This window comes from Salvelinus namaycush, unplaced genomic scaffold, assembly GCF_016432855.1.
Source record: "Salvelinus namaycush isolate Seneca unplaced genomic scaffold, SaNama_1.0 Scaffold498, whole genome shotgun sequence".
In the NCBI taxonomy this organism is placed as follows: Eukaryota; Metazoa; Chordata; class Actinopteri; order Salmoniformes; family Salmonidae; genus Salvelinus; species Salvelinus namaycush.
Genome location: NW_024061195.1, coordinates 137,684 through 150,000, shown reverse-complemented (window position 1 = coordinate 150,000; position 12,317 = coordinate 137,684). Strand labels below are relative to the sequence as shown.

Below are 12,317 nucleotides of genomic sequence, written 5' to 3'. Positions count from 1 at the left end.
TTTGCAACAATTGTCTGTATTACCTCCCAGTGGAGGAGTGCAGAGGGTATGAATGGTGGGGGGTCATAGACAACCAAGGGCCTAAAATGTCCACAATCTTCTGGGCCACATGTCATTAGTACCACATCAATACAGTTCAAATAACAAGACACAATAAACTGGCAAGCAACCTCCCTTTAACTAAAATGTCAACCCAAATACGTCTGGCAGGACAATAATAGTCCAGCCACGCTGAACCTCAAAGGGAAGAGCATTGAAACCAATAATAAAGTCTGCTGCAGTGTAAAGCACTGGAGAGAGTGAGGGAAAGGGAAAGGGAAGAGAGAGAGGGGGAAGAGAGAGAGAGAGAGAGAGAGAGAGAGTCGTGGTAATTTCCTGTATTACTAAACATTGAGAGAGCAAACCACACACAAGTCAGAGTTACATTATAAAGTCCATCTTTAATTATATGAGCTGCACCAAAGCCCTGTGACTCTCAGATCAATTCAGTGTCTATAAATTAATTCTCTGAGAGTGTTTACAAAATGGCAACTGAGATCTTTTATAGCAAAGATCCACCCCCTAGTCGACATGACAAACCACAGATAATAGGAACTTCACAAAGGGCCTTTTACTTGAAAGAGGAGTATCCCATAGCTAGATAGCATTAGCTATAAATTATCGTTCAGTTTGGTCTCCTAAACTAAGTTCTTATCTCGTTCTTGGTATAACATAGTACCAAACCATTACCTCATCCAATGGCATATATCAATTGTCAATTTCCACCATAATTTGCAAATAAATTCATTAAAAATCCTACAATGTGATATTCTGGGATTTTTCTTCTCATTTTGTCTGTCATAGTTGGAAGTGTACCTATGATGAAAATTACAGGCCTCTCTCATCTTTTTAAGTGGGAGAACTTGCACAATTGGTGGCTGACTAAATATTTGTTTTGCCCCACTGTATGTGTAAGCTTTCTACCTTCTGAAACTAAGTTTACAACCTTTATTCTGCAAGACAGACTTGCACAGGTTTAATCACACAGAATAATCCATTGTTGAGTAAAATAAAAATAAAAAACATAACATAGAAATGCTTAAGTTACATAACATGTCATCATAACATATAGGACAGTCTTCCCTCTCAGTCCTTATGCTCAGAATAGAAAATAGGTAAATCATTCATATTCCAAATCATAATTAACAACCCAACTAATTTTCCAACCAAAATTTAGAATGACATTCCTCAGTGATTCAAATTGGTCTTATCACTCAAAGTAAAAAACTCAATTTAACACACATCAATATTGGCAGAATTTACATTCATATTAACATTCAGTATAATTATCCCATAATTCTACTATTAACTTTTTAATCATGATTATAATATAGATCAGTATCTCAATGCATTCTTAATCTAAATTACTATAATTTTACATGGTGTAGACCTCTACAATCAACCCTGATACCCCAAAAGTCTAAAACAATTTTATTGGCACAGTTGACCAACCCCCTCCTTCAGCCACTGATTCTTCTGATTCTTCTGGCGTCCTTTTCCTTCTTCTTCAGATAGCTTTACAGTTCAAAGTGGATGGCCCATGATAATGTCCCAATTTCAATGTCTCATCTTTACCACTCATTATGTCTTGTCCATTCGTCAACCAGTGTACCAGCAACATAAGAAAAGTTTAGAACAGATCTCTCTCCATGCTCACTCCACGTGGACTCTTCTCACACTCCTGAGAGAAACATGAGAGAAAATCAGTTGATAGCTTAGATCGGATACTGTACACCGATTTTCTGGCTCGGCTCCCTTCTCCCGGTAGAAGTGGTTCAGCAGGGCCTTATTCAACGCCTTTGTCACTCTTCTTCAGCCAGTTAGAGGGGGTTTTGAGGTACACACACTATTCGGTCCAATTATCTCTTCCATGCATTAAGATACCGTCTGATGTCACTTTTCATGATAACCTCGAAAGAACAGATCAGAACAACAGTTTAGTTCAGTTCATTAACTACATGATACATTATTACTTTTACCAATTATTCTTAATACACATATCTAAACATTTTTCAAAGAGAATAACTACACATTCTATTGAAACTATTCTTTCAAATTGGCTTAAACTCCCCATCACACTGTCAACTTCATCACAGAGCCACAGGATAAAGAAGTTAGACCTATATCCCCTAGGGAATAGAACAGAACAAACGCAACAATACAATACTCTCAACAATACAATACACTCCTTCACATATCACTCAAGGTGTATAAACTTCCAAAACCTCAAAACACTGAATCCTCCCCCACTTTTAACACATATATCTCAGTGTGAGAGTAATGTATAAAACAAAACTATTACTGGTAAAAAAGATACAACAAAATTTCAAATAACCTAATCAAATAAAAAATCACTAAACTGAAAAAACTCCACAAAGAAAAATGATTTAACCCATATGGTCATAGGAAAATAGAATTAAAGCAGCATACCCTTAGTTAAAAGCAATGCCCTCTCCTTCTTCACATTGGTCCAAATTACAAATATGGCTGAGAACTATAAACTCAAACATATTTATCCATTACACAAATTATCTTGAAATCAGTATTACAAATGACCATAAATTCATTATCCAAATGGCTTTCCAATGAGGGAAGGTCATGACAAAGGTCATAGGTCATACAAAACCCTTCAAAGAAGTCTATTTTACTATATTAGACAAATTACAAAAATAGTCAAATATTTCCTACTTGTTGTATCCTAGGTTCCCAGAACATTCCTTTTATCAAAAAAAATTCACGTGTTTAATTAAAACTCAGAAAATAAAAACTCATAAAAATTCCATGTGCGTGCCCCTTTAAGATACCTTAGCACTAACACAAATTTTATCACAAATCAAACATAGTATTTTAAAAACACCAACAAATAGTCATAACAAATGTGTTGTGTCTGTGTATTTGCAAACCTTAATGAAAAAACAAAAAACTTCCAGGCCCTTTTCAATGTGGTAGTTTACGGCCTCAATCTCACTCACTCTCCCCAAGATTATATAATAATATTAAATATTTAAATTTCAATATTTTAGTCCCAGGAAACATTTCAAAGAGAGACAATGAAACACCCATTTTTCCAGAAAAAACACAAAACACTTAGTATTCATTATACTACTTTTTTCCACTCATGTCCACAATGTTTTCATTCCCCAAATGGCAACACTGTTCAGCTCCTACATCAATGATCTTCCTTCTGTCTGTACAGGGTCTGAAGTTCCAAAGTATGCAGATGATACAGTGATAAATTCATGCAAATAACAAACAACAAACTACACAAGAACTCACTACTGTAATGGTTCAGATGACAAAATTGCTCAGAGACTCATGTTTACATCTCAATAAAATAAAACACAGTCTGCATGTTCCTCAAAAAACAACAACTGATGCCCCTTAGACAGATGTATCAGGGGAAAAGCTCCCGGTGGTATCTGATTTTAAGTACCAAGGCATCATACTTGACCCCAACCTCTCTTTTTTTTTAAATAACTCAAATAACCAAATTCAACCTAGCTAATTTCCCAAAACATATGCAATTGTTTTTACTATAGAGGTAACAAAACTATAATTAAAATCTATAATACTCATGGCAACAGATCTACAAGATCCGCCATGAGAAATGACTGTATAGTTCCCTTAAGGAAAAGTACCTTTAGTCAATCTGCTTTCAGTGTGAGAGCTTCCCATGTCTGGAATACCCTGCCATTAGACACACACAACTGTGATTAATGATGCACTGTCTCTTTAAAATAAAAACTACTCAAACTGCAATCAACTTTAATGACCTGACATTGTTCCACATAATGGAAACGGATTATAATGTTAGACTACCGTAATTTCCGGACTATTAAGCGCACCTGAATATAAACCGCACCCACTGAATTTTTTAAAAATATGTATTTTGTACATAAATAAGCCGCACGTGTCTATAAGCCGCAGGTGCCTACCGGTACATTGAAACAAATGAACTTTGCGTTTTTTCATGCCCAGTTGTTTTCAGCGTGACGGATGATTCGCCTTTCCTGTTGACAGTCCGAGTGAGAGGCAGGTCAAACATCAGAGGAACCTCATCCATATTTATGATGTCGTGCGGACCGATGGAATGCTACGCTATCTTTGCATCAGTGAATTTGCGGAAGTTTGAAACTTTTTCCTCGTAGTCGGGAGGGAGCTGCTGACACAGACTCGTCCGTACCCTGATGGACAGGCCTTTACGTCTCATAAATCTTAGACACCACGATGGTCCACCTCTAAAATCCTCAAACTTCATTGCGGTGGCGATTGTTTTGGCTTTCAGTCAGATCTGCACAGTTGAAACACCTCGGCCGTCTGCTCTCTGTGTGTTGACCCAGTCTACAAGCTCATTTTCTAATTCGGGCCATCTGCTTTTCTTCCCTCTGAAAGCTTTTGTTGTCTTTTTGCACTGAGTCAGTTCCTCACGCTGCTGTTTCCAACATCTTATCATCGACTAATATGACTATTGATGCAACAACTAGCATGGGTTGCTAATATGACTACTGATGCAACAACTAGCACGGGTTGCTAATATGACTACTGACGCAACAACTAGCATGGGTTGCTAATATGACTACTGATGCAACAACTAGCACGGGTTGCTAATATGACTATCGGCGCACCAACTAGCATGGGTTGCTAATATTACTACTGATGCAACAACTAGCATGGCTTGCTAATATGACTACTGATGCAACAACTAGCACGGGTTGCTAATATGACTACTGATGCAACAACTAGCACGGGTTGCTAATATGACTATTGGCGCACCAACTAGCATGGGTTGCTAATATGACTACTGATGCAACAACTAGCATGGGTTGCTAACATGACTACTGATGCAACAACTAGCATGGGTTGCTAATATGACTATTGATGCAACAACTAGCATGGGTTGCTAATATGACTACTGATGCAACAACTAGCATGGGTTGCTAACATGACTACTGATGCAACAACTAGCATGGGTTGCTAACATGACTACTGATGCAACAACTAGCATGGGTTGCTAATATGACTACTGATGCAACAACTAGCATGGGTTGCTAATATGAGTATTGTGCTTTTGGCTAACGGACAACGAAAGAAAGTTGTTAGAACTTGAGATAAACGCTGGTTTCAATGGCATATGAGGAAGTGTTTACAAAATAATTCCGTCAACATTTCTATGGTCAGATTTTTTGGCTAGGCTACTTTGAAACAAGGTAAGACATGATTCATAAAATGACAAAACATCCAGGTTTTAAACAATTATGTTTATGGCTAAACATACTAAACAAAAATATAAAAACGCCTCTGCCCAGTCATGTGAAATTCATTAAGGCCTAATGAATTTATTTCTAGTTCGGGCCATCTGCTTTTCTTCCCTCTGAAAGCTTTTGTTGTCTTTTTGCACTGAGTCAGTTTCTCACGCTGCTGTTTCCAACGTCTTATCATCGACTCATTAAGGCCAAGCTCCCGTGCAGCAGCTCTATTTCCTTTTCCAACAGCCAGATCGACCGCCTTCAACTTGAAAAGCTGCATCATATGCATTTCTCCGTGTCTTTGCCATGATGAGGGTGACAAAATGACTACCGTAATCAGAATGATGGGAAGTTTGAACGCGCTCGATTTACGTCACATTATGTGACGGTGCTCAGTTTTTTGGAGGCGTGAATCTTGTGAAAAAAATCCGTAAATTAGCCGCGTCATTGTATAAGGCGCGAGGTTCAAAGCGTGGGAAAAAGTAGCGGCTTATAGTCCGGAAATTACGGTACATGAACTTTCCTGCTCACATTCACTGGTGTTACCTAAACAATCAAACCAGGAATCAATAACCATCAGAATACATTATCACAATGTTTCCTTACTCACACCTGAATCACTTTCAGCTTAATTAAAGATAAAATAAAAAATTGTAAATTGTATAACTACTTCATATATCTTTAACTATGGCTGGTTTCATGTGTTCATCCATGTCTGAATCAGCTGTTACTGTTCTTGTTGCAGGTTCTATCCATTGTGGTCAAATCCCTCAAAGCGGATCAAGTTCCTGGTGAATCTCCTGTCTCAAGCAGCAGAGTGGGATGAGCAGACAGGAGAGAAGACACTGAAGCTGGTATCATCAATGTGTACTTACTGCAACTTTCCTTATCCCTGTGGAGCCAATTCTATACAGAGTGATTTCCTGCTGGATCTGTACTCACATGTGAAGGACTATGAGACTCAAACAGGCAGGAGTGTCCTTCCAGCATTACAGCCAGTTTACCAGTCAGCTCCTGCAGTCTGGTCCATAGACCTCTCAGAGAGAAAGGCCTCCCTCCTCCTAGAAGTGCTGAAATTCCAACCAGAGAAGAAACGAGTAGAGCTGAAGGGCTGGTCAGATGAAGTGAGGAGTTTCCTTCAGTGTCTGCCCTACATCTCACAGCTGAGGTGAGTCTGAACATGTGTGGTGGTTCGTGATTATGTGATGCTAGTGGTTATTATCTTGTAGAAACATTTGACATATAAAACTTCAAGTGTTGGTAAATCGTGTAGTGGTATTGTTAGAGAGGGGTAAAGGTAAAGATTTTGTTCGGGCGCCGGGCAGGTATTAACTCTGCAGAAAGGAAAAGAATAGGATAGAGAGACCCACTACCAGACACACACACATCAGCAGAAGAGACTGTCTAGAGTGTGGCCTGTTAGCCAGATAGCCAGTGGAGAGAGAAGATAAGACACCATATAAAACACCCATCACAGCACAGGGGTAACCTCACCAATAATACCTCATACAATAATGATGGCAGAGCAATTTAACGGCAACTTCATAGAAACAATTTACAAGAAAGAACCCAGTCATCAACATTAGAGGATTTGCAGTAATCTGTATTACCTCTCAGTGGAGGAGTGCAGAGGGTATGAATGGTGGGGGGCATAGACAAACAAAGGGGAGGGATGAGAGAGAGTGAAGACAGAGAGTGAAGACAGAGAAAGGCAAGAGAAAGAGAGGACGACAGAGAGGGCATAGGGAAGAGAGAAGAGGGAGAAGAGAGAAAAGAGAGTGAAGAGGGAAGAGCGAGAGGGAGAGAGAGATAGGAAAGAGAGAGAGGGAAGAGAAAGGGAAGAGAGAGAGAGGGGGGAGAGAGAGTGAAGAGAGAGAGAGAGAAGAGAGAGAGAAAGAGGGAAGATGGAAGAGAGAAAGAGAGAGGGAAGAGTGAGAGAAAGAGGTATGGGGTAGAGAGTGAAGAGAGAGGGAGGGAAGAGAGAGAGAGATGGGAAGTGGGAGGAGAGAGAGAGAGGGGAGCGAGAGAGAGGGAAGAGAGAGAAAGAGGGATGGGGAAGAGAGAGAAAGAGGGAAGAGGAAGAGATAGAGAGAAATGGAAGAGAGTAAGAGAGAGGGAAGAGAGATTAATGGAAGAATAGAGAGAGAGAGAGAGAGAGAGAGAGAGAGAGAGAGAGAGAGAGAGAGAGAGAGAGAGAGAGAGAGAGAGAGGGAGAGAGAGGGGGAGAGAGAGAGAGAGAGAGAGAGAGAGTAAACAGAGTTGTTTAGCATCACCACTATCAAACTGCCCCCCAGAGAGTCTCCTTTCTGACTGCTGATGCAAAGTGGCAGCACACGGTGAAGGCTCTGTATAAAACATCACATGTTGGTGAATCTGGGAACATTTATCAGCCCATTTCCTGACATAACTAATGTTGCATTACTAAATGTCACAGATAAATAATATCTCTAAAATTAAATACTTTAATATATAACCAAAGCACATTATGTAAATGTATAACTACTTCATATATCTTTAACTATGACTGTTTTCATGTGTTCATCCATGTCTGACTCAGCTGTTACTGTTGTCGTGTCTTTGGCTATGCCGGATTAAGTGATATGACATGCTATTCTATAAAATCCTTTCTCTGTAATTAATATTACCTGATTGAGCTAATCATGTAAATGTAATTAACTAGAAAGTCGGGGCACCACAAAATAATATTTAGAGCTGTTATCTTCCGAATAAACTCTTAAAGACCGAGTAATATTTTACATCAATAGCAGTCAAAATTAATCGTCACCTTATTTCAGTCTCATCTGAAAGTTGTAAATTCTTGGTTATCTTCACGAACCCTGGCTAACAAGTGCAATCAGCAATACAAAATTGGGTTTAATTATTTATTTACTAAATACCTAACTAATCACACAGAATTACATATACACAGAATGAATCATACCTTGATTACAAATTATGTCATAAAGGAAAACGTCCCTAGCGGACGGAACAGATATGACAGCTGGTTACACAAAGAAAAGGGGGTTGGGTTTGAGTGAAAGAGCGGGAAGACTGAAGAACAAAGGGAGAAGCGATGTCTCCATCGGGCTGTAGGCAGCTACTCTATCGTAAATACAGAATCTTATGCATTCTAAATTACCGGCCATTTGGAAAAGGAAAGTGCAAAAAATATTTACTCTGAGCTGCGCTTCAATAGGTTGGTAGTAGATGGAGGGCCGTGTTGCCCAACAGAGTCCTTTGAAGAGTGTCTCTGGTGGTGAACGGGATACGTTGTAGTGTCGTTGTTGTGTGGTAGAGAGGATACTCTGTCCGTTCTTTCCGAGCCCACGTTTGCAGCTGCTGTTGCTAACTCAACGGCTAGGAGGTATCACTTCTGTAGCGAATACGAGTTCAAAGTTCATACCATTCGCAACCAAAGCTCACGCTGAGGTTGGCTTAGTTCTGTAGTTGACATGTTAGTCCTTTTTAACTTATGGACTGTCGTCCTCACGTTCTCGGAACAGGAGGTTACATTTTCGTCAAGGCTTTATATAGTGGAGGGAGAAGGGCGTGTTTCACAGTCTACAACCCCTGTCTCTTCACAGGGGCGGGCCATTGATTCAGCAGAGCTCTAACTTTATGAAAACCCAAATCTCTCATTTGGAAGCTAAAATTACATTTAATCTTTTCATAAATAGTGTCAAATTTACACATTTAAATTGCACAACAATTCCATGTGAATCTGATAACTATAATTTGTAGACTTTCCACTGTACCGTTTATGTCATCCTATCATTGATGAGAATGTCTCAGATGAAATCCAAACTGACATCATATTCATTAAGTACCAACGCATATTTTCAACTGGTTCTATTACCGAAATATGGTTCATTTCCCCCCAACTTATTTGATGTTCCCAGACTCTGTTTAACAAAGGCTATTCAAGAGTCCCTTCTGTAGAGTCAAGTGAGAGAGGGAAGGGAGAAAGGTATTTATAGGGGGGGTCATAAACCTCACCCACAGAACAACATCATGACACTGTCCTTCTTGCAGGTTCGATCAATGTTGGTCTGATCCCTCAAAGTGGATCAAGTTCCTGGTGGATCTCCTGTCTCAAGCAGCAGATTGGGAGGAGCAGACAGGAGAGAAGACACTGAAGCTGGTATCATCAGTGTGTACTTACAAAAACTTTCCTTATCGCTATGGAGACAAATCTAAACAGAGTGATTTCCTGCTGGATCTGTACTCACATGTAAAGGACTATGAGACTCAAACAGGCAGGAGTGTCCTTCCAGCATTTCAGCCAGTTTACCAGTCAGCCAGTCCTGCAGTCTGGTACATAGACCTCTCAGAGAGAAAGGCCTCCCTCCTCCTAGAAGTGCTGAAACTCCAAGCAGAGAAGAAACCAGTAGAGCTGAAGGGCTGGTCAGATGAAGAGAGTGAAGTGAGGAGTTTCCTTCAGTGTCTGTCCTACATCTCACAGCTGAGGTGAGTCTGAACATGTGTGGTGGTTAGTGATTATGTTATGCTAGTGGTTATTATCTTGTAGAAACATTTGACATATAAAACTTAAAGTGTTGGTAAATCGTGTTGCAGTATTGTTAGAGAGGGGTAAAGGTAAAGATTTTGTTGGGGCGCCAGGCAGCTATTAACCCTGCCGAAAGAAAAGGGTAGGATAGAGAGAGACCCACTACCAGACACATACACATCAGCAGAAGATACTGTCTAGAGTGTAGCCTGTTAGCCAGATAGCCAGTGGAGAGAAAAGACAAGACACACCATATAAAACACCCATCACAGCACAGGGGTAACCCCAACAATAATACCTCATACTATAATGATGGCAGAGCAATTTAACGTCAACTTCATAGAAACATTTACATTTACATTTACATTTACATTTAAGTCATTTAGCAGACGCTCTTATCCAGAGCGACTTACAAGTTGGTGCATTCACCTTATGATATCCAGTGGAACAACCACTTTACAATAGTGCATCTAACTCTTTTAAAGGGGGGGGGTTAGAAGGATTACTTCATCCTATCCAAGGTATTCCTTAAAGAGGTGGTGTTTCAGGTGTTTCCGGAAGGTGGTGATTGACTCCGCTGACCTGGCGTCGTGGGGGAGTTTGTTCCACCATTGGGGTGCCAGAGCAGCGAACAGTTTTGACTGGGCTGAGGGGGAGCTGTACTTCCTCAGAGGTAGGGAGGCGAGCAGGCCAGAGGTGGATGAACGCAGTGCCCTTGTTTGGGTGTACGGCCTGATCAGAGCCTGAAGGTACGGAGGTGCCGTTCCCCTCACAGCTCCGTAGGCAAGCACCATGGTCTTGTAGCGGAGGCGAGCTTCAACTGGAAGCCAGTGGAGAGAGCGGAGGAGCGGGGTGACGTGAGAGAACTTGGGAAGGTTGAACACCAGACGGGCTGCGGCGTTCTGGATGAGTTGTAGGGGTTTAATGGCACAGGCAGGGAGCCCAGCCAACAGCGAGTTGCAGTAATCCAGACGGGAGATGACAAGTGCCTGGATTAGGACCTGCGCCGCTTCCTGTGTGAGGCAGGGTCGTACTCTGCGAATGTTGTAGAGCATGAACCTACAGGAACGGGTCACCGCCTTGATGTTAGTTGAGAACGACAGGGTGTTGTCCAGGATCACGCCAAGGTTCCTAGCACTCTGGGAGGAGGACACAATGGAGTTGTCAACCGTGATGGCGAGATCATGGAACGGGCAGTCCTTCCCCGGGAGGAAGAGCAGCTCCGTCTTGCCGAGGTTCAGCTTGAGGTGGTGATCCGTCATCCACACTGATATGTCTGCCAGACATGCAGAGATGCGATTCGCCACCTGGTTATCAGAAGGGGGAAAGGAGAAGATTAATTGTGTGTCGTCTGCATAGCAATGATAGGAGAGACCATGTGAGGATATGACAGAGCCAAGTGACTTGGTGTATAGCGAGAATAGGAGAGGGCCTAGAACAGAGCCCTGGGGGACACCAGTGGTGAGAGCACGTGGTGCGGAGACAGATTCTCGCCACGCCACCTGGTAGGAGCGACCTGTCAGGTAGGACGCAATCCAAGCGTGGGCCGCGCCGGAGATGCCCAACTCGGAGAGGGTGGAGAGGAGGATCTGATGGTTCACAGTATCAAAGGCAGCCGATAGGTCTAGAAGGATGAGAGCAGAGGAGAGAGAGTTAGCTTTAGCAGTGCGGAGCGCCTCCGTGACACAGAGAAGAGCAGTCTCAGTTGAATGACTAGTCTTGAAACCTGACTGATTTGGATCAAGAAGGTCATTCTGAGAGAGATAGCAGGAGAGCTGGCCAAGGACGGCACGTTCAAGAGTTTTGGAGAGAAAAGAAAGAAGGGATACTGGTCTGTAGTTGTTGACATCGGAGGGATCGAGTGTAGGTTTTTTCAGAAGGGGTGCAACTCTCGCTCTCTTGAAGACGGAAGGGACGTAGCCAGCGGTCAAGGATGAGTTGATGAGCGAGGTGAGGTAAGAGAGAAGGTCTCCGGAAATGGTCTGGAGAAGAGAGGAGGGGATAGGGTCAAGCGGGCAGGTTGTTGGGCGGCCGGCCGTCACAAGACGCGAGATTTCATCTGGAGAGAGAGGGGAGAAAGAGGTCAAAGCACAGGGTAGGGCAGTGTGAGCAGAACCAGCGGTGTCGTTTGACTTAGCAAACGAGGATCGGATGTCGTCGACCTTCTTTTCAAAATGGTTGACGAAGTCATCCGCAGAGAGGGAGGAGGGGGGAGGAAGGGGAGGAGGATTCAGGAGGGAGGAGAAGGTGGCAAAGAGCTTCCTAGGGTTAGAGGCAGATGCTTGGAATTTAGAGTGGTAGAAAGTGGCTATAGCAGCAGAGACAGAAGAGGAGAATGTAGAGAGGAGGGAGTGAAAGGATGCCAGGTCCGCAGGGAGGCGAGTTTTCCTCCATTTCCGCTCGGCTGCCCGGAGCCCTGTTCTGGGCAGCCGACTATTTACAAGAAAGAACCCAGTCATCAACATGAGAGGATTTGCAGTAATCTGTATTACCTCCCAGTGGAGGAGTGCAGAGCGTATGAATGG

The 12,317-nt window shown here is 42.2% G+C and overlaps 1 protein-coding gene across 1 annotated transcript in view; it reads left to right on the top strand.

Annotated features, from left to right (window-relative positions):
* Window positions 1-12,317, top strand: part of LOC120041639 — a 56,028-nt gene that overhangs the window by 13,155 nt on the left and 30,556 nt on the right. The window contains exons 5-6 of the mRNA XM_038986505.1: window positions 6,031-6,453; window positions 9,318-9,752. Of these exons, the coding sequence (XP_038842433.1) occupies window positions 6,031-6,453; window positions 9,318-9,752 (858 nt within the window). The remainder of the gene's footprint in view (window positions 1-6,030; window positions 6,454-9,317; window positions 9,753-12,317) is intronic.